At 45.8% G+C, this 25,879-nt stretch overlaps 1 protein-coding gene across 2 annotated transcripts in view; it reads right to left on the reverse strand.

Moving 5' to 3' along the window:
* The window catches only part of ABCC1 (ATP binding cassette subfamily C member 1 (ABCC1 blood group)), a 2,255,476-nt gene that overhangs the window by 769,900 nt on the left and 1,459,697 nt on the right, over positions 1–25,879 (reverse strand). For both annotated transcript variants that reach the window (XM_069647115.1, XM_069647114.1), the window contains one exon: positions 18,864–19,174. In XM_069647115.1, the coding sequence (XP_069503216.1) occupies positions 18,864–19,174 (311 nt within the window). The remainder of the gene's footprint in view (positions 1–18,863; positions 19,175–25,879) is intronic.

Below are 25,879 nucleotides of genomic sequence, written 5' to 3' on the forward strand. Positions count from 1 at the left end.
AAAGGCAAAATTCAAAACTGATAGTGAGTGTTGCCTATGACTAACCTCAGGCATGTCTTGTGCTTTTGATGGATTGGCACATGGAAGTAATCGTCCTGTAGGTCGAGTGACACTAACCAATCATGAATTTCTAGGGCCTGGAGGATATGCGAGAATGTTACCATCTTGAATTTGTCTTCCCTGAGGAAGTTGTTCAAGTGCCACAGGTCCAAGATGGGTCGCAGACCTCTGCCCTTCTTTGGGACCACAAAATAGTGGAAGTACCACCCCCTGTTCCTTTCCTGTATAGGTACCAACTCTATGGTGCCTTTCTCCAGCAGAGAGGAAACATCTTGCAGAAGCACTGGGTCTGTAACAGGAGTTGGTTTGGAGAGAGGGGGACAATCTGGCTGGCGCTTTAAAAATTGGAGGCAGTAAGCCTGGGAGACTACCTGAAGCGGCCATGAGTCTGAAGTAATGGCGCACCATTTTTGCGAATAGTGTGACAGACGCCCCCAACCGGTGTCGTGTGGCAGAAGTCCTTTAAGAGGTTTTGCGGCAGAGGCCATACTAAAGGGAACAGACGCAGAGGCGGGTTTGTGTCTTACCTCCCCTACCTCTAGCAGGTCGAGAGAAGTGTCTCCAACCTCAACGGGTGGCAGGCAGGCTGTTTAGCTTTTTGTCCATAGTTAAAGTAACGGAAAAAAAGGCTTGCCCTTTCATTGAGTGGGAGGTTGAACAGGCTGCCTAACTGCCACACCTAAGGACTTTGCCGCAGCCTTGGACACCTGCAGTTTCTCAAGGCTGTCATTTACCTTTTGGCCAAATAGGCGAGTGCTGTCAAAAGGCATGTACTAACAGTTTAGCTTGGATATCTTGCGCAAACCCCGACAGAACTCGCTGCTATAAATCTCCCCACACAATCGGCGGGTTAAGACCTGACTGGAGAGAAAGGCGCATCAGTGGGAGGACACAACCCATTAGAAGAACAAGTTACTTCTTACCTTGTAACATTCTTTCGATGGGATGTTCCTCCGACGTATTCCCTATCTTTGATAATTCGTCTACAGCTTGCTGGCCTCTGAAATTTTTTCCCTGTAGAGGGCGCTGCGCATCGACGGCCGCCGAGTCGATGTCCCTCGACAGCCACCATATCGGCGCAGACAACACCATGCTCATAAATAGCCACGCGCGGCGTCCATTGCTCAGTTCCGTTTTGTAGCCTAAGATAAGTCATGCCTGAATTGGTTATTGACCTTGAAGGAGCGTAAGCTGCAACCACAAGGGAAGTATTACTGTGGGGATGGATGGGAGGGACGATAAGGAATACGTCGGAGGAACATCCCATCGAAAGAACGTTACAAGGTAAGAAGTAACTTGTTCTTCGAAGTGATTGTGTCCTCCGACGTATTCCTTATCTTTGATAGACTCCCATAGCAGTGGCATGTAATTGGAGGTGGGAGTAATAAGGTCATGTATCCCTTTTAGGAATGAACCGAATGTAATACGGCTTTGTCAAATCTGGTCTCTTGACTAGTGGAGGAATCCAGGTTGTAAAATGTTGTGAATGTATGTGCGGACGACCATGAGGCAGCCAAACATATGTCTCGGACCGGTACCCCTCTATGGAGGGCCGAAGAAGCCTCGATACCCCTGGCTGAATGAGCCCTAAGATTTTGGGGTGGCTCTTTCCCTGCCAGTTTGTAACATTCCAGAATGGCCAAAATAATCCACCTGGAAATGGTCTGTTTTGTTATGGGTAGTCCCAACTTGTGACCTGAGTATCCTACAAACAGTTGGTCTGCTTGCCTAATCCTAGCCAGTCTGCTGATGTAAAAGCTTAGAGCTCGCCTTGGGTCCAGACTATGTAGCCTTTCTTCCTCTTTCCCCGGATGGGGAGGAGGGTAGAACGAAGGTAAGGTAATTTTCTGAGTGATGTGATATTCAGAAACCACCTTTGGGAGGAAATTAGGCTTCACCTGTAGGACAACTTTGTCCTCATGGAAAATTGTATTGGGGGGGGGGGTTTACAAGAAAGCTTGTAATTCGCTCACCCTCCTAGCAGATGTTAGTGCTACCAATAGGACAGTTTTAAGAGTGAGAAATCTCAGCGAACAAGAGTGGAGTGGTTCGAAGGGAGTACCCATTAGGAAATGTAAGACTAAATTTAAGTCCCATAAGGGAACTTGGAATGGTCTTGGAGGAAAAACATTCGTTAATCCCTTGAGAAATTGTATTACTAGGGGTAGTTTGAAATACGATGGTTTCTCCGCAGTGCGCTTGAAGATTGATAGCGCTGCGAGATAGCCTTTTACAGTGCCAACTTGAAGGCCTGAGTTTGCCAAGTAGAGTAGAAACGATAACACCGTTGGTGTACCACATGAAAAAGGGTCGCTATTCTCTTCTCTACACCAGATGCAAAATGTGTTCCAACAGCAGCGGTATAAAGACTTTGTTGCTGGCCTTCTGGCCGAAAGCAACACCTCCATTACGTCATCAGGGAGGTCCCAATCCTTGTACCTCACCCTTTCAGAAGCCAAGCGTGAAGGTTGAGGGTTATGTCGTCTGGATGGAGAACCTGACCTCCCTTCTGTGAGAGAAGATTCTCTTTTAGTGGAAGACGGATTGGAGGACAGATGGACATATCTAGAAGGTCCAGGTACCACGTTCTCCTGGCCCAGTCTGGGGCAATTGGGATCATGGTTTTCCGAAATCTTCTCAACCTCCTGATCATTTGAGGAATAACAGGGACTGGTGGAAACACGTAAAGGAGTGGGAACTCCCAGTCCACTAACGCGTCCCCTAGAGCTCCTCTCAGGGGAAATTCCCTTGAACAGAACAGATCACACTTTTTGTTGGTGCTGGTGGCGAACAGATCCACCTGAGGGGTTCCCCAAAGGGCGAAGATCTCTTGAAGGACTTCCTGAGCTAGCTCCCACTCGTGGGAGACTGCCCTGCGTGCTCAGAGCGTCCGCTGTCAAGTTCTTCTCTCCAGCTAGGTGGACTGCGGATAGAGAGATTCCTTCCTGAATTGCCCAAAACCAGAGCTGCATTGCTTCTCTGCACAGTGGCAGTGACCATACGCCTCCTCTTTTGTTGAGGTAGTGCATGGCCACCGTGTTGTCCGTCATTATCAGGACATTTCTCCCCTGTACTGATGGCAGGAAAGCTTTCAGCGCTAGCCTGATCGCTCTCAGCTCTAATAGGTTGATGTGTAGTCTGGACTCCGATGGAGACCAACGACCGCTGATGGTCAAGTCGTTGGCATGGGCTCCCCACCCTGTGAGTAAGGCGTCTGTGACTACTCTTATCTCCGGCCATGGTTGCCAAAACAGTTCTCCTTTCAAGATTTTCTCTGGATAGGCCCACCATTGAAGGTCGTGGGCTATCTTGTCCGGAATCCAGAGGAGATCTGTCATTCTCCCTGAGAATTGAGACCACTGAATTCTCAGTGCCCACTGAAGAGGTCTCATTCTCAGGCGAGTCTCTGGCACAAGGAAGATGCAGGATGCCATGAGGCCTAGGAACCTCAAAAAGTCGAAGGCTGGGAGACGTTGGGCATTTCGAAACTTGGTGACCATCTGCAGAATATCTTTAGCCCTCACCTCTGGTGGCGAGGCTTTTCCCAGGGAAGTGTCCAGGACCGCTCCAATGAACTGGAGTCTCTCTGATGGTATTATCTGTGACTTCTTTAAATTGAGGGAGAAGCCCAGTTTGTGAAGGAAGTGGCAGACATAATCTAGCTGGATCTGAGCTTGTTCCGAAGATACAGCTCTGATCAGCCAATCGTCCAGGTAGGGGTAGACGTGGATCCCTTCCCTCAGACTCGCAGCCACTACCGACATTAGCTTGGTGAAGACCCTCGGGGAAGAGGTCAGCCCAAATGGCAGAACTCGAAATTGATAATGAGAGCCGCCAATTGCGAACCTCAGGTATCTCCTGTGTTTGAGATGGATTGGCACATGGAAATAAGCATCCTGAAGGTCCAGAGATACCAGCCATTCCTGAATCTGGAGGGCCTGAAGGATCTGAGAGAGAGTTACCATCTTGAACTTGTCCTTCCTGAGGAACTTGTTCAATTCTCGTAAGTCCAAGATGGGTCTCTGTCCTCCGTCCTTCTTCGGTATGAGAAAGTAGGGGGGAGTACCAGCCCTTGTCCCTCTCCGCTACAGGTAACGGTTCTATGGCACCTTTCTCTAGCAGGTCTACATTTTCCTGCAAGAGGAGCAGATCTGGAACTTTTAGAGAGCTGTGCCCCGGTGGATGACTCTGAGGGATGTGCAGAAAGGGTAGGCAGTAACCCTGGGCAACTGTCTCCAATGCCCAAGCATCTGACGTAATAGCCTGCCATTCCGTCAGATGGTGAGTTAACCTGCCCCCTACAGGTGTTTTGTGTGGGAAGACCTCAGAGTGGTTTGAGGGCAGCTGATGCAGATGCCGAGGGTAAAGAGGCACCTGCTGCGGCTTTAGTACTTTGACACGTCCACCTCGGGTGGATCTCCTTTGGCATCTTTGAGCCGGCTGTCCTCTGCCTTTCCCGAATGCGGAATAATAGCGAAAGGACTTTCCTCTCCCAGAGGTTCCTGAGGGGCGAAAAGGAGTTTGGCGGATTGCAGCTCCTAAAGATTTTGCTGCTGCTTTAGATGTTTGCAACTTCTCCAGACTGTCATCAGCCTTTTTACCGAATAAAGAAGAGCCGTCTAAGGGCATATGCAAAAGTCTGGCCTGTACATCTGGAGCAAAGCCAGACCTTCGCAACCACGCATGCCTGCGGATTGTCGTACTTGCTGCCATGGCCCTGCTGATACTGTCAGCGGAATCGATGCCAGTTTGAAGTGATTCGCACATGGCATCTTTGCCATCTTTAATGATGTTATGGAAGGCTGCCTTTTCCTCTCCTTCCGGTATGCAGTCAGCCGCTGATAACACACTCCCACAGTGTGTGACTGAACCTGGCGAGCGTACAGGTGGCGTTGATGGACTTCAATGCCATACTACAAGCAGAAAAGACTTTTTGCCATAGAATTGTACCTTTTGTCATCTCTATCCTGTGGGAAAGTAGGGTAAGCGGATCTGCAGCTTGATGAAGTTGCCGCTTGATGAAGTTGCAGCTTGAACCACCAGGCTCTCTGAAGTCGGGTGTTTTGATAAATATTCAGGGTCAGCCGCAGCTACCCTATACTTGGCTGACAATCTTTTATTGACTGCAGGGGTAACCTCAGGAGTTTCCAAATTTGATTAAATCTTCCTTTGCAAGGCAGCACGGAAGGGGACCACAGGATCCTCCTGTGGACCTTTGTCTAGTATGTCTGTAAGGTCATCCTGTTGAAAAACAGGTGAAGGCGCAGACCAACCCATAAATTCAATAATCCTTGCCATCAGGGTTCTATAGGGTGTTTCGGCATGTTCCCCTGGGTCTGGTTTGACAAATTCCACTTCTGGGGAAGTGTCCAGCCCACTTACCTCATGTAAGGATTCCTGTAGGTCTTTCAACCTTCTTTCCTCAGAGGTAAAATCCTCTGAAACAGGTAGTGTGGCCCTCTGCAACCCGAAGGGTCTTTCATGATCAGAATCCTCCCCTTCTTCATAGATTGAAGATAATCGGTGGTACGCTGACCTCGGAAATGGTGTAAAACCCATTTCTAAGGCAGAAGGAGCCAAACTCGTCATTACTGGGCGAGAAAACGTGGATGTCGTCGACGCCGATGTGACAGGCTTCGAAGGCGCAGAGAAAGGGGTCAAGAAAACTGGAAGAGGCCTCGAAGAACTCGAGAGGATCGGGATCCTACTCGAGGATGTCGACATTCTCTGTGTCGTGCCGGAGGCTCTTGGTATAACCATTGGCTGTGAAGTAGCCGTGGTCGTTGAGTTTCTCAGTGAATTCGCTCTCCTCAGCAGGCACTCGTATTCTAGTATTTAGTTACTCTTCACAGGCTAGAGTTCATTCAGCACCATACGCACATGTTTTGTTTTTCTCCTCAGCAGACACACTTATTCTAGGAATTAGTCACGCGTCGCTGGCTAGTGTTCCTTCAGCACCATGCGCACATGTTTTTTCATGACTAGTCTAGGTGCAGAATTATTTTCCTGCTGTACATTAGGCGCACATTTTTCTGTGAAGAAATTTTGAAACATTATTTAGCATTCCCCCGCAGTTGTGTGTCACTAATGTTAATTGAAAACATTCATTGTCCACACAGCAGTTCAGCAGAATTAATGGTGTGAGTCCTTCTGGCTGTTTCCGTGTTCCTCTCAGACCCCTGTCAGCTTTCTAGTCAGCAATTTCCAGTCAGCGATATCACTAGCCTCTCGTTCCCTCAGTCTTGAGAACAAGCGCCCCTGCCAGTTGCAGGATGGAGAGCTCACCAAAAAAGAACCTAAGGTAATAATAAAGAACAGTGGGAATGAATAGTTACATCCAGTTATAGGAATAGGTTTTCTAATAGTTGTCCCTGGTTCTCTCACTAGACAAAAGGTTCAAGAAGAAGAGTAGCGGCAAAAGAGATAGTTGAATACAACGCACCCAGAGAAGAAGGTTGTCCGCATTTAGTGGTGTCCCCGCAGAGTCTAAGGTAAGCGTTACACTAGGTCACCTGGCCTAAGCCCCGCTTACCGGGTGCCTTCCTGCCTGCCGCTCTTTTTCACCACTTAGCAAGCCCCGCCCACCTGGTGCCTTCCTGTTTGCCGCTCTTTTTCACCACTTAGCAAGCCCTGCCCACCTGGTGACTTCCTGCCTGCCGCTCTTTTTCACCACTTAGCAAGCCCCGCCCACCTGGTCCCTTACTGCTTGCCGCTCTTTTTCACCACTTAGCAAGCCCCGCCCACCTGGTACCTTCCTGCTCTTTTTCACCACTTAGCAAGCCCCGCCCACCTGGTGCCTTCCTGCATCCCGCTCTTTTTCACCACTTAGCAAGCCACGCCCACCTGGTGCCTTCCTGCTTGCCGCTCTGTCTCCCTACTTAAGGAGCCCTCCAGCTTCTTTTCCTTTGCAGATGGGGAGCAGGTGCAAGTGGATCTAGGTCACCTGGCCTAAGCCCCGCCCACCTGGTGCCTTCCTTCACCATCACTGTCTTGTGGCCAATGCTGGATTTGACTTTTATGGACTTTATTCATTCACGGTGCGTCACTCTTTCTTAACTCTCATGCTGGAATCCTTTGCACCTTGTACTCATGGTGGCCCTGAATCATGCTGTTCCCATCTTCATCTTGTATCCTGGCTTGCAACATTATGTGTTACTAATGACTTCTGCAATTGTATTCGCTCTCCACTTTTGCTTCTCCACTCTTTTTGCAGCTTACTCTCTTTTCTCTCCTCCTTTCCCTTCTCCCTTTTCCTATCTCCTCCCCCTACTTTCTTCTGTGCACTAGACCTAATATGATAGCAACCTCGTCTGTTTCCTCCACCCTCCCATTACTGTTTTTTTCCTCCCCACCACGCCCCCAGCAGTATCTGAAATGTCATCAGGCCTAGTATGATAGTCGCTTGTTTTGTTCCTCCCCTCCCTTTCTGCACCCCACTCCCTCACCTTTTGTTTTTCTCCGGCTCTACCAGAAATGTCGTCTGGCCTAGTACGGTAGTCGCCTGTTTGTTTCCATTTCCTTCCCACTCGCCCCCTCCCTTCCTTATCTATGTCTTAGCTCTTGCACTATCTGAAATGGCGCCAGGCCGAGTACGATAGTTCATTTTACATCCTTACTGTTCATGGCCTGTAAGAATGTGGTTGTATTTTCCCTCGTTCCCTCCCTTGCCTTGAAGCGCTTTGAAACACATTGTGTATAGGCGCTATATAAATAAACGATCATATCAGTCTTTACTCCTCTGGTAGGACGGCCTCCAGGGTGATGGTTTGACCTGTGGGAGGGCTAGTCTACGATTGGTTGAGGCCACTTCCTCCCTGAGATTATCTTGGGAGTAGGTTTAATGTAATAGGGGCTTATCGGAGGTGGAGCAGCCATTTTAGATCTTACTAGGCTGCCCTGCCTGTTGCTGCCTGCAGTCACCTCCCGCCTCTGAGCCTAACTGGAAAGTACTGTCAATATGTTGTCCCTTCTGATGGTATCCACCGCCTCTAACACTTTCATAAGCTGCTGCGGGTTCCTGGCTGTGTCTAGCCTGTTTATATTGAGCTCCTTTGTAGAGAATGAGACCAATTTCTTTTTCCATCCGCCTGTGTCAAGAAAGGTAGGGACATGTTATATCTCCTCTATTATGGACAAAGGGTCAGGCTGCTCCTGCACAATATTCTCTCAGGAGAATAGACCTATGGGAGTTGGCCTCGTCTTCTCCCCTCCGCCAGCTTTCCTGACCCTGTGAGATTGTTGTTTTCCTTTAACCAACCATGGGAGTACGGCAGATTTATTTCTTTTGCTCCTATTTTGTGGTAAAAACTTATGTTAATGCATTTTCTAGAGCGCTTTTGGAGTCTGGAAACCTGGCATTGAGTTCCCTATGGTGTTCTCCCTCCCAAATCCCCACTCACTCTTTCTGGATGCAGTCCAGGTTTTGACCGTAGCCAAGCAGGGAATTCTGGGAGTTGTAGTGGTGTCCAACCACCTTTCCCATAGGGGCCAGGTTATTTGAGGCTGGCGATTGCTCAGGTATTCAGTGAGCAATGCACTGTCCCCTGGTTTGAGGAGGTGGTGCTGAAGAGGTTACCTGGAGGGTTTTAGAACCTCTGGTTTGGCACTCCTTAATCCCACTAGGAGACATGGTAAAATACGCCATGAGTATATTGATTGATATTTTATTTCTATCGTGCTCGTACACAAGTGTTTCAGAGCGCGGCAAGGGAGGGGAACAGGGGAGAACAAAACAGCGATCTTACTAGGCCCAGTGACATTGAGAACGCGCAAGTGCATGGGAGGGGGGAGGGGAAAAGTGCATGAAGGAGGGAGAAGTGGAAAGTGCGAAGCAGAGGAGAAACAGATAAATAACAATAAATAAAGACAACAAACAGTGGTAATGCAGCCAGCAATTTGCAAGTGCTAGGTTTAAGGCAGCAAACAGGGTAGGTCTAATAAATGCAGGAAGAAAAAGGGGGGGCTGTATGGGTACAGATACAGACCCCACCCCTGCAAGGGGTGGCCCGGAGGCAGTGCGGCAGGGTGAGCAGGTACCTGGGCCCGAAGGACAGAGGGTGGCCAGGTGCACAGTGCCAAGAGAGAACAGAGGGCTTAGGGGGAGCGAAAGAAGAAGAAAAGAGGAAGGTCTGGAGGTGCATCCGGGACCAGAGATGGTTCTCCTCAAGTTTTAGAGTGGCAGGGAGGCTGTTCCAGAGGGAGGCCCCAGCCGAAGACCGAGATCTATAATATACACAGTTATAATAAATGATTCTTATTTTCAGTTTTTGTTTACGCTTTAAAGGTTGAGAGGTTTCTGCAAGCAAAAATGTGTAGTTGCATTATTTCCTCATGTAAAAAACACTTTGTTTCATCAGAGTTTGACTCTGAAATAAAAGATGCAACATGTCTTGTTCTAGATCAAGGGCCAGGATAGCTAAGGGACATATTGCTTGTTTTGGAAGCAAGACCACACCGAGCAACAGGGGTTCAATACCCGGTCCTGTGCTTTGAGACTGGACTCCGGCATAAAGAGCAATATAAAAATCCAATTAATTATTTAGATCCCTCTGTGTATGCAGGTATTACAATTTAAAGGATGCAAATTAGACTATTTTCACTCTTCTGGTTCCACCACTGGGCCAATATTTCAATATAGTTTCTTCAATTCCCTGTGCATAAGAAAGATTAATGTTTACAGATGTAATTTGTGAGGATGTATTATTTGCAAATACAGGTTTTGAGTGCAAGGATGCCTCAACTAACTAGATTTTAAATGTTTTTACCATCCATTTTCCACGTGCATATCACAACCTTTAGGAAGGGAAAAACCAACTCTGGTAGATGTTTTGTGGTGAATTTCTCTATCGATTGGAATATATTCTGCCTGAAAATGCTCATAAGAAATCCTTCAAAGAAATTTATATAAAGGCATGTAACCACCCTATGAGATCCGGGGGACAAACTGATTAGCTCTATTATTTTTCCTTACCACAATATTCAGCAAAGCCCCTTATTTTTCCATGCAATGATAATCTGTGTGTTAACACAGGCACAACTAGTTTTCTGGAGGTATTTATTCTGGTGCATTGGTGTCAATGTGTAACATAATATCAGGATTGCAAGCGCAAGGAAAATATTGGTAAATTGTTGCCAACATTTCTATGGTCTCAGTTTTTATTTTTGTTAATACCTATCCTCCTTACTATACTATGCTTTGGTGCAACATGATGAATCTCTAATAACTGCTACATTTTATTAAATGAGTGCTTCCATTGATCTACAGATATTGTTTCTAACCTAACAGCACCATCACAGAATAGTGATGCATTCCCACTTGTCCTGCACATGGTCCATAATAAACATAAACAAGAGTGCAGTGACAGCTAATATTGTAAATGCATCCATGTTATTTTTCTCTACATACATGCTGCAACTCAAAGATTGAAACTCAGTTTCAAGTGCTGAATGTAAGAAGCTAGTGAGTGAAAATATTTTTGTGTCAACTAGTATGTTTATAAACTTGATAGAAACAGCTAGATTAACTAACTATGCTTCAAATTTCTTATACTCCTTACTGTTTTATGGAAGACTTGTATCATCTGCAAGATGTTTGCCTCCCTCTTTAATCACTGCCCAGAACTTCCCCCTACGAACTCGAAAGATTGGGATGACATGAACTGGGACTTCAAGTTCTTGAAAAAGCCCAAGTTGTGCAGTAGAGGACAGGTGTGCAGATCCTATATCTCTGGTGCATGCATGAATGAATGATCCATTTTATTCAGGTAGGTAAATATGTGAATCTTGTCCCTCCAAAGATGTGCGGCCACCACAGCCAACTGTTTGCTGAATAACCTGGAGGGTAAAGACTTATTGATGGGCAAGACCCCAAGCTAGTAACCATGAACATCCAGTACTTCAGGCTTCGAATTACTGGGCACATTGAAGTAGGTGTCCTAAAGGTTGAGTGACAGCAGCCAGTTGAGAAGTATGGAGGATCTAGACAAAGGTGAACATCTTGAATTTACCATTGCGCAGGTATACATTCTGCAGCCACACATCAATGATGGGATGCAAACCCATCCTCCTTCAGCACCAAGAAATAAATCAACTACCAACCCTTCAATCTCGAGTTGGGCACTTGCTCTATAGCGGCCACTGCCAGAAGTTGCACACACTCGTCCAGCAAGAGGTAGACCACAGATGGGAGGGGCAGAAGGGAATCTAGGATGCCAGGGACCAGAAGCATGGTTGGGTGGACACAATTAGAGGGAGACAGCCCTGTGATTCGACCTTTAGGGCCCATGGGTCCGTGTGTGGTGTGCTGCCACTTCCTGACAAACTAGCACAACCCCCCCCACCTTCCCAGGGCAGATCTGCCACTATCCTGGTGTGGGAGAGACCACTGGGCATGTTTGACGGAGGGGGCCTGCCCTCCACTATGGTGGGTAAAGGCGGCATAGGACCAAATGGAGTGGCTTTTAGTAGTGGAGGCAGCAGTATGTTGTACTGCTAGGCCCACATAAATTGCTGTAGCCTTGGAGGGACTCTGAAGACGACAGACTGAGTCTAAAGTCAAACAACATGTTCAGAAGCTGAAAACGGGGGAAAATGCAGAGGTTCTCACCCATGAGTACCTCTAAAAGACCAATCCTGTGCCCATGGCTCTATGCCCACCATCTGCTGTGTCAAGGAAAAACTGCGGTATCTATCATGCCACCTAGTTAACATCCTCTACCAAAGAGGTAACCCCATCTTTAATATCCTGAAAGGGCAAATTCTTTGTCCATTCCTAGACCACACTACATAGGAGGCGGGTACACATAACTAGAGCATAAGTGGCAAACAAAGAATGTACAGCCAGGATGCCATGAGCAAAGAATGCACCGCCATGACATTAGGTTTTTTTTTTCTCCCTGTCCGGCAGTAAAAAGGAAAAAGTAGCAGCCTTGGATCCTAAGGTAGTGGCCTGCATCATCAGGCCCTTGGCCATAGGGTGCGTGTACAAAGAAAAACATGGATCCGGGCTAGCTTGATGGTGATTGCAAGGCACCGGTCCAGACCCAGAGGGGATGGGGTTTAAGCCACACTACTATGACAAAGGAAGTAACAGCAGAGTTAGAGAGATTCTACCCTCCCTGTGTCAGACAAAACTTTCCTCTGTTCTAATTCTTCTTAATCTTTCTGCCTATTTTGATACAGTTAATCACACTATTCTTATTTCCCTGTCGTCGCTTGGTTTTCTGGCTCTGTTCCTCATTGGTTTCAATCTTACTTATCTAACTGCTATTTCTCGATCTCCTGGACTGGCAAGCAGTCCCCACGGTTCCCCTCTTCAATATGGTGTACCTTATGGTCCTGTTCTTGGTACCTTTCCATTATTGCTTTGTACAATCTCTTTCTTCTATAGTTACCACTTTTGACCTTTCATGGCATATCTATGCTGACGAGACTCAAACCATTATTTTCTTTCCTTCTTACAGATTCTCTTCACTCTACTCTTACCGTCTGGCTTCTTGCTAGCCAGTCTTGAATGCCCTCTTGCTTTCTATATCTAAATGCAGGTAACACAGAGGTACTTTTTATCACTGCAGCCATTATTTCTTTTCCTGAGTCACTTCTCTACTGGTCCTCGTCTGCTCGTAATCAGTGTCATCTTTGACTCTTCTTTTTCCTTTTGTAATATATTTACATCGCCAACACTGCCCTTTCCTGCTGTTTTCAACTTTAGAACATCTGTAAAGTCATCATTTTCTCTTCTAACAATCTACCTAACATTTAATCTCTTGTTGCTTTCTTTAATTATTGGTCTGTTCTTCTGGCCAACTTTCCTTCATAGCAGCTTACTAGTTACATTATATTTTCAATTCGGTTAACTATAATATTTTCCAACTTTCTCCTTCTAAATCTATTCTTCCTCTCTTCATGCTTTATCTTGGCTCTCGAGTTTTCTTTTTTCATAAATGTTCTCTATTTCTTTAAAATGCATTTATGGTCTTGCCCCCTCTGATCTTCCTTCTCTTGTCTCCATTTACACTACTCCCTGTACATTATGTTCAGAAAAACAGTCAGTTCTTGTCAATCTCAAACCTCCACATTAATCACATTTCCACTGCTTCTCATTATTTATTCCTGAACACTCCAGTTCTCTGCTTTTGACTATTAGATCTTCCTCTACACTCTTAAGAGTTTGCCTTAAAGCCCAGCTGCTATAAAGGCTTTCCGGAATTGCAAAAAACTCTCCAACTTCTGGGTGCCCAACGGTAGAGCATTGCAGAATCTTGGTGCAAGAACCGCAAATCGCCCGTCTCCTGTAAGCACAAAATTAGAGGTAGGAATGGGCAACGACATCTTATCTGCTGAAAATAAAGCTTGCAATGGAGTATCTATTAAATTTGCAGATACATGGGGGCCAGATTATGTATATATTTAAAAGTGAGCCAGGATTTTGAAATCAATTTGTATGTCCACTGAAGGCCAATAAGGAGATCGATGCAAGGAAAAAGTAGAAACACAGCGGGACAAGATGATAAAAAATGAAAATGATCCCTGCGTTTTGAATGGTTTGTTATCTTTTGATTTCATGAGATAGACTTCTTGCACACAAAGCATTACAATAGTCCATTTTAGAGTTTTACCACACTAGTCAGCTGCTCAGGGTCAATGAAATAGTGCTGCTATGCATAGAATCTGGAGTAAAAAAATAAGATAAAAGTCAGTTTTAAGTGAGCATTGGCCTGCATACAAGTTTCCACTTCATCCAGACATTCTACCAAAGCCTCAATTTTTGCATTACTTTCAGAAATATTCAAATAAACCCGATTGTCATCAGCGTATACATGAAAACCCAACTAGAGTTGTCCAACTCCAGGCCTCGAAGGCCTGAATCATAATGGGTTTTCAGGATGTCCCTCATTGAATTCATGAGAAGAAATGTATGGAACAGCAGAAACGGTTACAACTAGCTATCCACCTCTATTAATCTCTCAGACAGTTACTATAAAAAGACATATATAAAAAAACCAATGTATGCACACATTGACAGATTGACACACAAAAGTGTCCACAGATTAACACTTTAAGCTGTTTCTCTCATGCATGCATGTTGGATTCATCTGCATTAGATGGTTACGTGATGTTAGTAACAAGTGAATGAGACCATATCAGAGTATTGGTAGTGAGGCATCCGTTACTACTATCATCTCCGGCCATGGTTGCCAAAAAGAGTCTCACTTGAGGATGTTGTTGTTGTAAGTCCACCATAGTAGATCCTGAGCAACTGCGCTCAGGACTTGCAGAAGATCCGACATACTCCCCGAGAACTGGGACCACTGAGTTCTGAGGGCCGATTGAAGGGATCTCATTCTCAATCTGGCCTCTGGCACCAGAAAAATGCAGGATGCCATGAGGCCAAGCAACCTCAGAAAATCGAAGGCCGGTAGATGCTGGGCATTCTGGAACTTTGTTACCATCTGCAGAATGTGGAGAGCTCTCACCTCGGGAGGCGAGGCTTTGCCCGAGGAAATACCCAAAACTGCTCCGATAAACTGGAGCTTTTGGGATGATGGTATGTGGGACTTCTTGAAATTGAGGGAGAAGCCCAGTTTGTGAAGGAAGTGACAGGTGATCGACAGATGTTTGAGCTTGTTCGGAAGAACGTGCTATGATCAACCAATCTTCCAGGTAGGGGTAGACGTGAATCCCCCCCTCTCCTGAGACTCGCTGCCACAACCGCCATCAGCTTGGTGAAAACCCTCGGACGGAGGTCAGCCTGAATGGCAGAACTCGAAACTGATAGTGAGAACCGCCAACTGCGAACCTCAGGTACTTTCTGTGCTTGTGATGGATTGGCACAGAAAGCAAGCATCCTGAAGGTCCAATGATACCAACCAGTATCGGAGTTGGAGAGCCTGAAGGATCTCAGAAAGGGTTACCATCTTGAACTTGTCCTTCCTGAGGAACTTGTTCAAGTTTCATAAGTCCAAGATGGGTCTCAATCCTCCGTCGTCCTTTGGGATGAGAAAGTAAGGGGAGTACCAACCCTTGTTCCTCTCCGCTACAGGTACATGTTCTATTGCACCTTTCTCTAGCAAGGTTAAAATTTCCTGCAACAGGAGTGGGTCTGGATTGTTGACAGAGTTGGTTCCCAGTGGATGGTCCTGAGGCCTTTTTCGGAAAGGAAGGCAGTAACCTTGAACTACTGACTCCAATGCCCAAGCACAAGCATCTGAAGTAATGCCCCGCCATTCTTTCAGATGCTGAGAGATTCTGCCTCCCACCGGGGTTCTGTGTGATAAGGCCTCAGTGATTTGGAGGCGGCTGCAGGAGCAGCTGAGGCCAAAGATGCCGTTCCTGAGGTTGGCTTTACAGTCTTTCCTCGTCCACCACGAGTGACAATTCTCTTGCCTCTTTGAAAGGCCTGTCCTCTTCCTCTACCTAAAGAGGAGTAGTACCGAAAAGAACGACCCCTCCAGGAAGATGAGCCCGAATAGGGTTTCTGAGGCTGTTGCATGGAGGCGGTAAGAGATTTAGCTGCCGCTTTTGAGATCTGTAGTCTTTTTAGGCTTTCATCAGCCTTACTACCAAACAGCCTCAAGCCATCAAAAAGCATGTTGAGAAGTCTGGCCTGCACATCTGGTGCAAACCCCGACTTCCTCAACCACGCAAATCTGCGTAGCACTGTGCTTGCAGCCATGGATCTGCCGATACTTTCAGCAGTATCCATTCCAGGCTGGAGACATTCCACCATTGCCTCCTTTCCGTCATTGACAATATTTAGGAAGCCTTCCAGAATATGATCAGCCGCTGCCAAAATGCAGTCCCACAGGGTATGGTTGAACCTGGCCAGGGCACAGGTGACATTAGTTGACTTTAGAGCCAGGCTACCCGAAGTAAAAACTTTACAGGCACAAGCATCTACCTTCCTATCCTCTCTATCCGGAGGGATAGATGGACATGCAGTCTGTCTTGAGGTTGTTGCAGCCTGAATAACCAGACTTTCTGGAGTGGGATGCCTGTTTAAATACTCAGGATCAGAACTAGAATTCTGGAACTGTGATGAACTTGAGGAAGAAAGCCCAGAGACATTTTTGGAATTGTGTTACACTTGGGGAAGGGAACCTCGAGTCCTGTTTTCTTTGTGGAAGTATTTGAACTTGGGGAAGGGGAAGCTGACCGAATCCCAAGCTGGAAGAAGCTCAGAACTTTATTTTGAACACTATTTCTTTTGGTGCTGCCATCCCTACACAGTGTATGTTTCCAAGTGTGAGAGCAAGTATAGGTTTTAGACACAGACTTAAGACGAACACGCAGATGATCCTTAGTTTCTTTAGGTAGGAAAATCCCACCTTGCCGTAGGGGAAGATAGGCCTTAATCCATTCTGACATTTAAAATAAAATTCCTTTTGTTCAGAAATTGAATCTGTTTTTGTCTTGCTTCATGATGCCTTCACAGAAGACACCACCTGCCTTAGAGTTTTAGTAAACCAAGGAAGTCCTTCTACCGGCCTGTAATTGCCCAAATCAAGAGAATCTAAAAAAGGCTTTTTGAACAGGGGGGGAAAATAATGGCTGCCTTCAGCTGAACAGGCATCAGGCCTTCTCCTAAAGATGTATTATATTCCTAATGAACATGGCTGACATCAAAAAAATACCTTGAAACCAACGCTGGAAAAGCATCCTCGCTACAAACTGGGTTTCAAACATATTTGTATTTTTATCAGGAGTACCTGGACAGAATTAAAAAATGTCAGACTCTTGTCTTCCACATGCTGTCTTACTTCTGAATGTACCGTGCTCTGCCTTCCAGGAAATTATATTCCTCTGAATATTAACTTTTGTAAAGTGCTGTGCATTGGACATCGGAATTGTTCGACCCATAGCCCTATGGCCTTGAGTGCAGTAATAATTCCAGTTTAAATAGTAATAGAAATTGATCAGAGCAAGATACTGGTATAATGACTACACAAGTGACTAAAATAGCTAAAAATGAATTGATCCAGACAGTGGACTTTGACATGGGAGGGACATATGTGAGGGACATATGGGCAGACAATCCAAACTATGGAATGGAAACACTGTATTACGCACCCAACATGATTAAATGCAGTTTGACGTTTTGTACAGGTGGCATTCTATGCTGGTACATTCTGGTGTACTCTCCTTCATGACTGGTAAAGTTGACCACATTTAAAATGTCTGTTTTGAAGTAAGATCAGAGGTGTAAAGGACAGACCAACCAGTCCACATTTTATTGGGGCAGTGCATGAGCAACACGTTCCATTATCATCAGCACTGGATAACCAACCTCTTCCTGACAAGGACCTTTGTGATCACATCCTTGTGGGGTTCATGGCTTTCCTGCACACTTCTGTGGTATTTTGATATAGTGGAGATTTTGGTGATTGAGAAAAGGACAGCTAGCATGAGGTGCACCAAGGACAAGGTGATGACAACATGGGGACCCTTTCTAGAATGTAAGAAATCTGGGAATTGGGATATATGTCCATAGATCAAGGGACATGCATTTATTTGTTCTGAATCAAGACTGCACATCTTAATTGGAAATGTGTGGGATGAGTGGATTCAAGGTGACAGGCAGTTGTGTTTTACAATTAATACTATTGCCTTAGTATTGTTCACTGATCAATACAAATTTAAAAGAACAGTGGATAGCTGTTTGCCCCTCCAGAGAGTGTCATCCCAGTGAACAAGCGTCCGAAATCTGGGGACACCTGAAGGGAACAAACAATGTGAAATCATAAGTGGCAGTGCTAGCTTGTGGACTGGGGCCATTTCACTTGTACTGGTATGTGCAACACAGTGGAAACATTGGCCCCCCACATCTTGTGGCCTTGCAGTACATGGCTGGACAAGACAGTTATCTTTAATGATCCACACAATGCACTAGATGGAACTGGTCCAGACTTGACACAGACAACTGGGGCTAGCACTCTTTGCCAGGCTTATACCCTATGGTCTTCAGTAAGATAGAAGTGCACAGAAGCAAGATCCTGATGAAGTCAGTGGCCCAAGTGTCAAGGTTGTCTCATACCAGAGCTGGGTTAGAGGCTCCTCATCTTCCCTATTCTCTGTTAATTTCTAGATCCAGTCTGCACTTTGAGCTAGTGCAGAAGACTAGGAATCTGGGGAAGGAATGTATCTATTACAATTTTTACGTGACTAAATATACCAATTGTGTAAGGTAAAAAAGGTAGGAATATTTGGCAATTTCCAGCATATGCCACAAACGTTTTCTATTTCTTTAACTAAATTCTTTAGAGGAAATGCTAACAATCATAAGCCATCCTTCCATATACTATATCCATTTGGTTTCTAGTTCAATGAAGATTCTTTTTTTACAAATCGATTTACATTTCTAGCAGTCTTTAAACATTGACAGTACTGCCACCTTATTTATCACAGGCAAGGGCAAGATGGGTTGCTTAATCCAGGGCATCAATGAACATCATTAGATAGCAGACACACTAATGGACAGTGGTTTTAAAGCTTTGTAATTAAGGAGACTCAGGTCTGACAAATTATACCTCAAAGCAAATAGTATCTGTGATCGTATATACCATTACAACTTATAACAAGTGCAATTAGGCTTTCTAAATCTATGCCTCTTTTTTGAGATCAATGACAAACCACTTTTATATCTAGATATTTGTAGTATTCCATGGACGGCCATGGTTTGTTCAAGTCACATTTAATCTGGCTTTAGAAAAAGCATGCATTTTTAGCAACATTTTCTGACAATTAAGCTAATTAGAAAGCAAGACATGCTGTTAATAAAAGCTGAATAAGAGATTGTAATTGGTTACCTGGACGAAAAAGTAAATGAGGCCCAGTGGAGGAATGATCACTGCAGCTATTGGTGTGGACAGCAGAATTATGATGCATGCACCAATTACATTAAACAATGACCCCATGAACATTTTGATTATTTGGGGGATAGTGGAGTCAATCGTGTCGATTTCCTTTGAAAAGCGGTTCACTAGATTCCCACTGGGTGTCCGTTCAAAGAAGCTCATCGGTGACCGGAGGACGTTATGAAGCAAGTCCAAATGAAGATATCGAGAGGCAAATATACCACCAACAGACACTGCCATTGAATAGCCAAAAACAGCAATGCCTGCAAAATAAATCAAGGATATGTTTTATGTTTTGTTACAAAAACCTCACAATTTGAAATTGTTCAACTAGTAAGCATTTGGAATGAACATTAAATACACAATTAAATAGGACTTAAAAATAAGTTCTAGAAACCTGCAGTTCAATCAAAACGTATACGGTTACGTCACATGGCAAAAATGCTTGTTTGTATTACCAATTGTGTTTTTTATATCTGCACAATGATGAAGTAAATTCTCTTTGCGCAATCCCATCCCACTGTAATACATTTTTGTGCCTTAAATCCAATCCCAATATTGGTAGATAAACAGATTTAAATAATGGGAGGAGATGAACAGAGAATAGTGGTTTGGTGTTACTAACAAAATGGGGTTTATAAACCAGAAGTACTTTATGTAACCATAAACAGAACTGGTACAAGCCCTTGTACTTGCCAAACTCTACAATTGCAATGGTATGTACCCTGGTATCTCGCAAAAAACGATCCAATTGACACAATAAATAAAGCGGCAAGGCATCTACTCAGAGGTGAAAGAAAACCCTCAAAATACTCGAAACCAGCAAGAGACGACACACAAAGAAAAGCCAGAAATACTTGTGAAAGCACTGGTCATTATGCACTGGTAAGAAAGAGATCTAGCAAGAAAATCAGAACGCAGAGGCGTGTTCTGTGTTCACCGGATCGCTGCCTCTCCCATCTCTGTGCCCTGGTGCCCTTCCTGGTCCCCAAAGATGTCATGTGTGTAATGTGCCCACCAAGCAGAGCCACCTGCCAAGCACCACCTGCCAAGCACCTCCCGCCCATCATAGGTTAAAAAGTTAACCCAATGACAATCTTTGAAGAAGCTTGAGTTGCAGCAATACCAAACAATTTCATGAGATGGTGTCACTGGGGAGCAGAGCACAGTACCGGTGCATATAGTGGGAGGTGCAGTAGGCCTACTAGCAGTTAACTCCTAGTTTCTGGCCTCCCCATATGTTGTTTGGCATGCACTACATATGGGCTGTATTTTAAATGGATTAGGTGCAGACTAATGCATATGGAGTAGAGCATTGAAACCTAAGGGTCTCAAGATGCAGAGTGTGCCCTCTGTGGAATAATAAGGGGGCGATGGCCATTCAGACCTAGACTGCAGTCACTGTCTGATTGGGCTATATAATCGGGCCTCAGTGCTCATTTACTCTACTGAAATAATTATCTCTCCTATTACAGTCAACATATAGCACCCATTTTGGATTCCACAGAAAGTTACATCTTCTAAACAATAACTAATAGATCTTCAACACAACTGATGTGTGCCGATAGATTACTTTCCTGGAACATCAAGGGCATTACTGGGGGAGTGAAGAGGACTAAATATGGTAATATTTCTAGGAAACTCAGACCTTGTGCTGCTTCAGGAAATGCAACTAACAGCAGAGGAGCATGCTAAGCGGAGTTAAATGGGTCGGTAGAATAGTCAGCCCTGGTTTACGTCATCTGCAAGGGATGTATTAATCTGGGTGAGAAAGGAAGTACTTTTGCAGATTAAAGAAGTATTGCAGGATGGGAATGATACATCTCTTGGTATTTTGGGACTGTTAGGTGCCCCCCCCCCCCCAACATTGGTCCTTTAAACCTACGACCCAAACAATGATATCCAACACGTTAGTGAAATGGCACAGGTTTTGAGGAAATACTTGTATTGTCAGGCACTGAGCGAGAGATTTAATTGTGTTCTTCATAGGAAGCACTATCAGATGATAGCTCATTATAAATATGGTCCGCTGGATGGCAGAAAGGGCACCTATTCCAACATGGATGTCAAGTGCAATTTTGCCCCCAGCATCAGTAAACTACAATCGGATATGAGTTCCAGGAAGAGGGTAAAGTTTTTCCTGGTGAATGTTTCCTCCCACGGATTGCTCATCTAGGACACCCCATGCGCAGTGCAGCTGATCTTCAGAAACATTTATGCCACCATGGGACACAATGTGGCTTCACATTGGCTCCGTCCGACACCTCTATTCGCCCAGAGGCAGACAGGTAGTCGGGCCAGTATATAATGAGGTGCCGCAACCAGTGACCACAGTTCCAATTTTTTCGCCTAGCACTCCAACAGTGAGGGGGATCTGAACTGGAAAGGCGTACCAGCTCTCTGCCAGAGAGGAAGGTTTGGAGGGAGATCAGAAATCTGTAGGAGGAACAACCATCAGAAGGCGAGGAAGACAACCAGGGGAGTAAGACCACAGTCCACACACGGTCAAGTCTGACAGGTGAGCACCCCAACCAGTGAAGGATGCATCTATGTCTTCCAGAAACTGATGCCAGGGTTGACTGAACAACACACCTTTCAGCAGGTTGTCCCTCTGGTCCTGAGCTACCTGACTCAACACCTGCAGAAGATTTGAAATGCATCCCTGAATTGCGACCACTGGCAACAGAGCAGCCATTGCAGCAACCTCATGAACAGCCAACCTTCAACGACCACCAGAATGCAGGAGCCAATGAAACCCAGCAGATGCAGGAAGTCTGAATCCCTGGGATTGGGGGACATATACCATCTGAGAGATGCTTGCTATTCACTCCTGAGGCGGTAAGGCTCTGCCCAGGCAAGTGTCAAAGACTGCTCTGATGAATCAGACTGGGACAGCTAAACAGTAGAGTTTTTGAAGTTCAGGAAAAACCATAAGCTGTGCAACAGGCTGCACATGCAGAACACGTTTGCCAGTGTCTGATCAGTGGAGCGAGTTTGGACGAGCCAGGTAGAGAAAGACATGAATGCCCTCCCTTTTGAGATGAGCCGCTACCACGGCGAGTAGTTTCATGAAAACCCTAGGTGCCGAAGACCGAACGGCAGCACTCTGAACTGGTAGTGACGTTGACCTGCAACAAACTTTAGGTACTTTCTATGAATGGGAATGTGGTAGTATGCATCAAGAAGGTCTAGTGCTATGAACCAGTCCTGCGGTTAGAGGCCTTTCAGGATCAGAGCTAGCATTATCTTGAATTTGTTCTTATATAGGTACAAAATTCAAAAACCTCAGATCCAGTATTGGACTAAGCCACTGTCCTCCTTTAGACCAAGAAAATAGGTGGACTACCAACCCTATTCTTGTTCTGAGCAAGGCACCAGTTCTATCTTGCTCTTTGAAAGAAACAGACAGACTTTTACAGAGAGAATGGGGTCCGGAGGCAGGGTGGTGTTGGTGTGAGGGAAATAGTGTGAAGACACTGAATAAAAGGAGGCAGTACCCCTGTTGAATGACCTGTAATGCCCAAGTGTCAGCTGTGGTCAGTGACCATTCTGAGATGAACAGGGAAATATTCCCCTTCCACAGGGGCCAGAGGTGTTGCACTCTGGGTTGCTGAGGGGACAGTGGCCATAGCCAGTCCTCCCCTAGGGGCACCTCTGCTTCTTTATTTCAAGAAGCGCCTGCCTTAGTTTCCCTGAGGCCCCTTGGCATCACCAAAGTGCTAGTCTGCTCGAGTGAAACACCTTCTTACCCCCGGCTTCCAGTCTTGGTCAGTGGGAGAGAAGGAAAGGTGGACATTTTCATGTTAGCAGTAGTTGCCTGTACTAACAAGCTCTCTTGGGAGGTGTGAGTAGACAGAAAAGTCGGATCTGAGGGGGGGCAGATGCCTGTCGACTGCAGGTCCACACCTCTAGCACAGTAGCTTCAGCAAAGTCTCCCTTTGAGGTCCTTCATCCAGAATATCAGTCGGTCCAAACTGAACTTTCGTTCTGGATGGACTAACAACCCAAGGGTATCAGTAACCTTGGCGATTAGCCTCTGGAATGATTCCTGAGGAATACCTTGAGTGGCATGGGCTGGGAGGGAGAATATCCAGCTCAGGGTAGGTGTCTACACCACTAGCCTCTTGAAGACCGGCTGCCAGTTCTTAGATGTCTCTTCGTCCTAGATCTGGCTCATCTATGACAAAGGGTTTTATGGGGAGAGGAGAATATTCCAAAGGTGCTCTGTCTTACATGACGCAGGTCGATACAGACTAGGTCAGAACCGGCACCGATGCCTCGACGACTGAAGGCAGAGTCAGATGGGGCAAGGGAGGCATACCATCTTTCGAGGCAAGGCACAAGCCCTTAGGCGTGCAGGAGTGGTCCTCCATGGATCTCCTGCAGATCTTGAAAGACACATTGGTGTCACGACTCGCTCCCTTCGCTCCCGTTCCCACCACTTGGGGGCATGATTTGGGGTTTATTCCCTACTGGACCTTTCCTCCGAACCCTATGCTACAGTGCTGTGATGAATTGGGAGCGCTAAATCCCTATTTTCCAAGCTACTTCCCTTCCGGATCCATTCCAGGTTTTTGGCAGCCAGCATGCTTCTTTAACCAAATGACTATGCTTCCCAGAATGCCTGGCCCACTGCTCCACCTCCACCCTTGCAGGACAAGGTTGGGTGGAGGATAGGCAACAGCTGTGGCTGCAAGTGCAGCAATCAGCACACCTGAGGCATGTGCTCGTTAAGCAGCTTTAAAAGCCTCAGTCTTACTTCAGTCCAGCGCTGGTCATCGTTTGCAGTGTTCCTGTTGTGACTAGACCCTTATTCCTTGTTCCTTGCCTTTGTACCTAGTTCCTGTTTTCTTGTTCCTCCGCCCTGAATCTCGGATTCATGCGCTAATTGATTTCTGCTCCCTTGATTCCCTTTTTGTCTTCCTCTGTTTGCAGGTAGCATTTCTCAGTGCTTTCCCCTTTTAGATGCAGCCCAGTTTGTCTGTGTTCTATATTTCTTTGACTCTGTCCTTTGCTGCTGTAAACCCGTATGCCTTAGCCTTCCTCTTAGATTAGCTTCCTGTCTTTTCCTTGGAGGGGTAGGGAGAAGTTTGCATTGGTTATTTCGTTTTTCCCTGCTCCTGATCCTTACTTTCTATTGGGATCCATTCCATGTTTTCCATTGCACTTCTGCATTTATTTCCCATTTGATTATTAGGTGTGGCGTGCGGTTGTAGCTAGCTCCTGTGTGAATGCTTATGTTTTCCTCACTAATTTGTAATCACTATTCCAACTTAGGTATTTAGTTTTCCTCCCATTGCTGTTCTAGCCTTTCGGGGTCCCAGTTTCATCAACAGGATTCGTGGGCTAGCTGACATTCAAGAGGTTTATCTCGTCCTCGTGAGTACAGTTCTTTAGTTCCCTTATTTAATACCATCAAGCGTGTTAGTTCACAGATCCTGTCATTGCTTGCCCTCCACGTGGGTTTAGCGCTGTCAGTACCTGTAACAGCAATTGGGGGTAAGGCGCTTGCCGACTTTCCTCGCGGTCAGGTGCTTACCCCACATCCCTTTTCATATATTGGTTTTGATGTCACACTATTTGCACTCCTGGGTTCTAGCATACATGAGTCGTTGTTCCTGTGTGCACATTTCCCTTGCCATATTCGCTGCCTTTGTACTTGCCTGACTAATCCTGACAATTGGGCCCCCACTGGTGCTGAAGGTACTTGCAGCGCATAGGCTAAAGATGCTGCTAACTGGCCAAAGATGTTGAGCATCTTTTGGCAAAACGTTTCCCAGTTCTCCAGAGTGGAGGATTGGATGAGAAAAGTTACCAGAGCTGCCGCCTTCAGGGATTACCTGGAGTGGTGACGGTTTCTTAGATGAAGAAAAATGCCGGTGCAAAGACCTGCTCGGCAGAATAAACCTTTTGTGGTCCTCCTTTTCCTCCTCCTCATCGCGCTGGGGCGACCTTTCCTCGGATTGACGTTGCATGCCAGACCACACAACTGTACCTTTCTTCTGCTTGTGGATGTAGGTGTTCTTTGCTGCTCTTTCCCATAGAGCCTTTGGTGCGTGGACTGGCCTGACCTGCAGTTTTGGGTGTTGTGATCTTTGCCCAGGCAGTAAAGACAGATCCTGTGTACATCTGACACAGACACCAGTCGGACACGATCCGCGCAGGTCTTGAACCCAGAGGCTTCGGAAGGATTGGGCATAGCTTTGAATAATTTTAAAATGTTAAAGTAGTGTTTGCAAAGCGTATACAGTGTGTGGTAATACAACTGAGGTCACAGGGTACGATGCTTCAATATATATTGACCCAGACCCATCTCGCACAGGGCGCGTAGAGATGTTGGGCAGAAGAGTTGCGCTTCGCCCCTTGATGCAGAAGTTTAAAAAAATCAGCTGTGCTGCAAAAGGAATATTATGGATTAGGAATCTGTGGAAGAAAGGAATTCATTAGAAAGACCAATTCTGGCTTCTGGACCCAGACTGAAAAAGTTGTACCAAATGAGAAATATTTGCAACATGCTCATTGGGAGAAAAAAACTTTCCAAACTGGTCTAGAGAGCAGCTCCAAGAATCTCTGTTAGATTAGTGCTGGACTTTCTGAAGTTGGGAGAAACCAAGGGCAAGACTACATAATGTTAGTGGGTACCCCACACTACAAAACCTGTGTACCATCAGTTGTTCAGGTGGATAGGAACATGAAAAGAGGCGTTACAAAGGATCAGAGATATGACAAAGTACTCTAGGCTCAGAGCCTACAGTATTTGGGCCAGGGTCACCTCCTTAAACTTGTGCTTGCACAGGTGCAAGTTCAGCAGTCTCTAATTCAGAATGGGTTTCAGAATGCTGTCCTTTGTCACCAGAAAATAGATGGGGACCAACACTTAGCTCTGATGGAGGCACTAGTTCTATGGCAGCATCGGACAGAAGAACAAATTACTTACATCTGGTCATTTTCTTTTCTACTTGATGTTC

Source organism: Ambystoma mexicanum, chromosome 2q (genome assembly GCF_040938575.1).
Source record: "Ambystoma mexicanum isolate Mex_15411 chromosome 2q, UKY_AmexF1_1, whole genome shotgun sequence".
In the NCBI taxonomy this organism is placed as follows: domain Eukaryota; kingdom Metazoa; phylum Chordata; class Amphibia; order Caudata; family Ambystomatidae; genus Ambystoma; species Ambystoma mexicanum.